At 41.7% G+C, this 3,174-nt stretch overlaps 1 protein-coding gene across 2 annotated transcripts in view; it reads left to right on the forward strand.

Moving 5' to 3' along the window:
- Positions 1–2,813, forward strand: part of GAB1 (GRB2 associated binding protein 1) — a 101,685-nt gene extending 98,872 nt beyond the window's left edge. The window contains exon 12 of one of the 2 annotated variants that reach the window (XM_021711338.1): positions 848–2,813. In XM_021711338.1, the coding sequence (XP_021567013.1) occupies positions 848–1,006 (159 nt within the window). In that variant the 3' untranslated portion in view covers positions 1,007–2,813. The remainder of the gene's footprint in view (positions 1–847) is intronic. The other variant, XM_021711339.1, reaches the window with a different exon arrangement.
- The last annotated feature ends 361 nt before the right edge of the window (positions 2,814–3,174 follow it).

Raw genomic sequence — 3,174 nt, forward strand, 5'->3', positions numbered from 1 at the left:
TTTTTTTTTTTTTTAATCATAGAGTTGAGGTCTCGCCAAGTTGCCCAGGTGGGTCTCGAACCCACGGGCTCAGGGAATCCACTCACCTCAGCCTCCCAAATCGCTGGGATTACAGGCTGAGCCACCGAACCCGGCTCAGAAAAGATTTTCATTTGCTTCTGCTAGGAACGAAGAGGTGCTACCACCCCAGGACCTTGTTGATTTCCCTTGAGGGTTCCTCATGTAGCAGGACGGTCTCCAATCCAAGACCTCCTGACTCCTTTGCTGAGCTTGACATTCATCCCAGAGACAACAACACTCCCTTCACCATTTAGAAGCTCACCACTCCCGCTGTGTCTCTTAGACCGTGGGTACTTCCCTTACCTTCTCATGAGCCCAGCAATGCAGTAATAATTCTATCTCAGTTATGTAGGAGCCGGTTGTATTTTAGGAGTAAGAGGTATCAGCCTATGTCGTTTGTCACTGTTGGAGTATTGCTTGTCAAGAAACGCTTCTTACCTCTGAGAGTTAACACAGATCTGTGTTCTCGGGACTTGAAAAACCAAAGTCAAGTTTAAACTAAAAGAACCAACCTGTGTATGTTAAGATAAGCCAGGTATTTACTGTCCTTGTTTTAGATGAACATCCTCTGTGATGGGAGCATTTGTTTGAATTCTTATATGTAGTAAATTTAAACATAAGGGGGGGAAATAGTGTATGGTTAGGAGAGAGACAACAGTATTAAACTGAGGACGTTCATGGTATTTTCGTGTGATCCAAGAGGATTCCCAGTACAGGTGCAGCTGTGTTTTAGGACTCCTGAAGACTCCTTATGTGGGACTGTGTGGTTTTTCTCTTTGTGTTTCAGCAAAAGAGCAGTGGCTCCGGCAGCAGCGTGGCCGACGAGAGAGTGGATTATGTTGTGGTTGACCAACAGAAGACCCTGGCTCTCAAAAACACCCGGGAAGCCTGGACGGATGGGAGACAGTCCACAGAATCAGAAACACCAGCCAAGAGCGTGAAGTGAAAAGACCGCTTTGCCATTTCTGAACGAAAGGGAACTGAACTGTAAAATAAATCCCGTTTGAAGATGACGTGACACTTCTGCTTGAGAAGAACCTCAGATGGGTGGAGTTGAAGCCGAAGGACCTTTCAGACATGACCAAGCGATTTAGACTTACATGGTGCTTTGTGGCATCTGAACAGTTCATCCCATGTAAATAAAAGCGGGAAAATAATATTGTTTAGCTCCCCAGAGAAGCCCTTGTTCCATAGTTAACACACTTGTAGTATTACTGTATTTATGCACTTTTTCATTTAAAACATTGTTTGGGGTGTTCCCAGTGTACCTTGACATGATTCCTTTGGGAGTTCTTGTTTTTCCTCACACTACTTTTATATAACAGTACTAAGTCAACTAAGCTACTTTTAGATTTGGAAATTGCTGTCTAAACGGCAGTCTAATAACCTTCAAGTGAGAATTAGATTCACAAGTTGGCCTTCTATCTGGAGCTTTAAGTGGTGACCATTAGCTTAAACTACAGAGTATCGGTGAAGATAAATGGATGTACTGGTGTCAGGCCCTGGTTCTCTGGTTGGTGACCATTTTCGTGTTTAATGGAGGAACCCTGTTATGTTTTGTTAATCACAGCATTTTTCGTTCACTGAGTAAAGATTCTGCCGGGCAGGATCTTACATACACCTTTGAAAGACTGAGTAATCATACTATCAAGTAAGCCTGCAAATCATCGATGGCATGCAGTGATAATGTGCTCCGACCCTTGTTAACACGTGTTAAATGTTATTTGCAAAAGGTAGATGATATTAATATAACTAATCAGGTACGTACCAGGCACTGATGTGCTCATACACTGGTCAGGTTTAGACAATGAGCTTTGGTTGTGTTCTTGTTAGTCCTAATATTGGTTTCCAGTTTGGAATTAATAAAACACTTGACATTCACTGTTAGTTAGAGCAACATACTGTGATTTTTTAATTAGACAGTAATTCAGATTTATTACTCTAAGAATGAAATTCTATCTTTTGACACCATAGTGCTCTTTCTATGACTTTTTTTTTTCTTGATATTCTTCTTGGCCTTATATTTAAATCCCTATGCAATTAATATTTTATATCTGCATTTTTAAAAAATAGATGTTATATAAGTGATTCTCAGATGTAGCACCTACTACTTTCTCAGTAAAAGAGTTAAGGATTTTGTACTGTGATTTATATTCACTGCCCCAGTTCAAGAAATATTGGAGCCTTGCTAGAATGTGAAATCTTATAGTTGTGGACCCCTTCCAGCTGGATTTCTGAAACCTCCAGAGGGACAGTGTAGTTCTGTCTCACTTATAATATGGTTCTCTGACACGAATATCAAGACCACAAATTATAGTGAGGCTACAGTTATCTCCATCTCTCTTGGCTTTGCAGCATCATTTAGGAAGCAGGTATAGTTGTTGGCTTGTTTGTTTAACCAAGTTACGTACAGTCTCTTATGTATTGATTTTAAGACTTACTAACAGGTTTCGGAGGGAGCATACAGAGAGAAGAGCCCACCGCTGGGGCAGGACTACCACCGTTCAAACCTCTAACTGTTGCCCGAATTACACAGATGTGCCCTGATTTCTGGCCCATTGGCCATAGTACTGTGCCTAATCAATGTCATAGGTTTATTTCCCCGATCCACAAACTAAAAATGTTCCTAGCAAGATGAATTGTAGATTAGTAACCTTTGATGCTTTTAAATGTTTGCTTCTTTTTAAACAAAAGCTAAAACCCAGAAGTGAATTTTGAGGTGAACTTTTAAATAAAAAAAAAAAAAAAAAAAAGATTGTTTGAGTTTTTGTGCAAGCTGATTTGTAATGAAACCACAAAACAGCCGGGCTCGGTGGCTCAGCCTGTAATTCCAGTGCTTTGGGAGGCCAAGGTGAGTGGATTGCCTGAGCCCGCGGGTTCGAGACCCGCCTGGGCACCTTGGTGAGACCTAATCTCTACAATAAATTTAAAAAATTAGCCGGGCGTGGTAGCACGCACCTGTAGTTCCAGCTACTTGGAAGGCTGAGGTGAAGGATCACCGGAGCCCAGCAGGTCGAGGCTGCGGTGGCCAGGAGCAGCCACTGCACTCCAGTCTGGGTGACAAAGTGAGACTCCAACTCAAAAAAAAAAAAAGAAAAACCACAAAACAAAATC

Source organism: Carlito syrichta, unplaced genomic scaffold (assembly GCF_000164805.1).
Source record: "Carlito syrichta isolate Samal-C Ts95f unplaced genomic scaffold, Tarsius_syrichta-2.0.1 Scaffold302077, whole genome shotgun sequence".
In the NCBI taxonomy this organism is placed as follows: domain Eukaryota; kingdom Metazoa; phylum Chordata; class Mammalia; order Primates; family Tarsiidae; genus Carlito; species Carlito syrichta.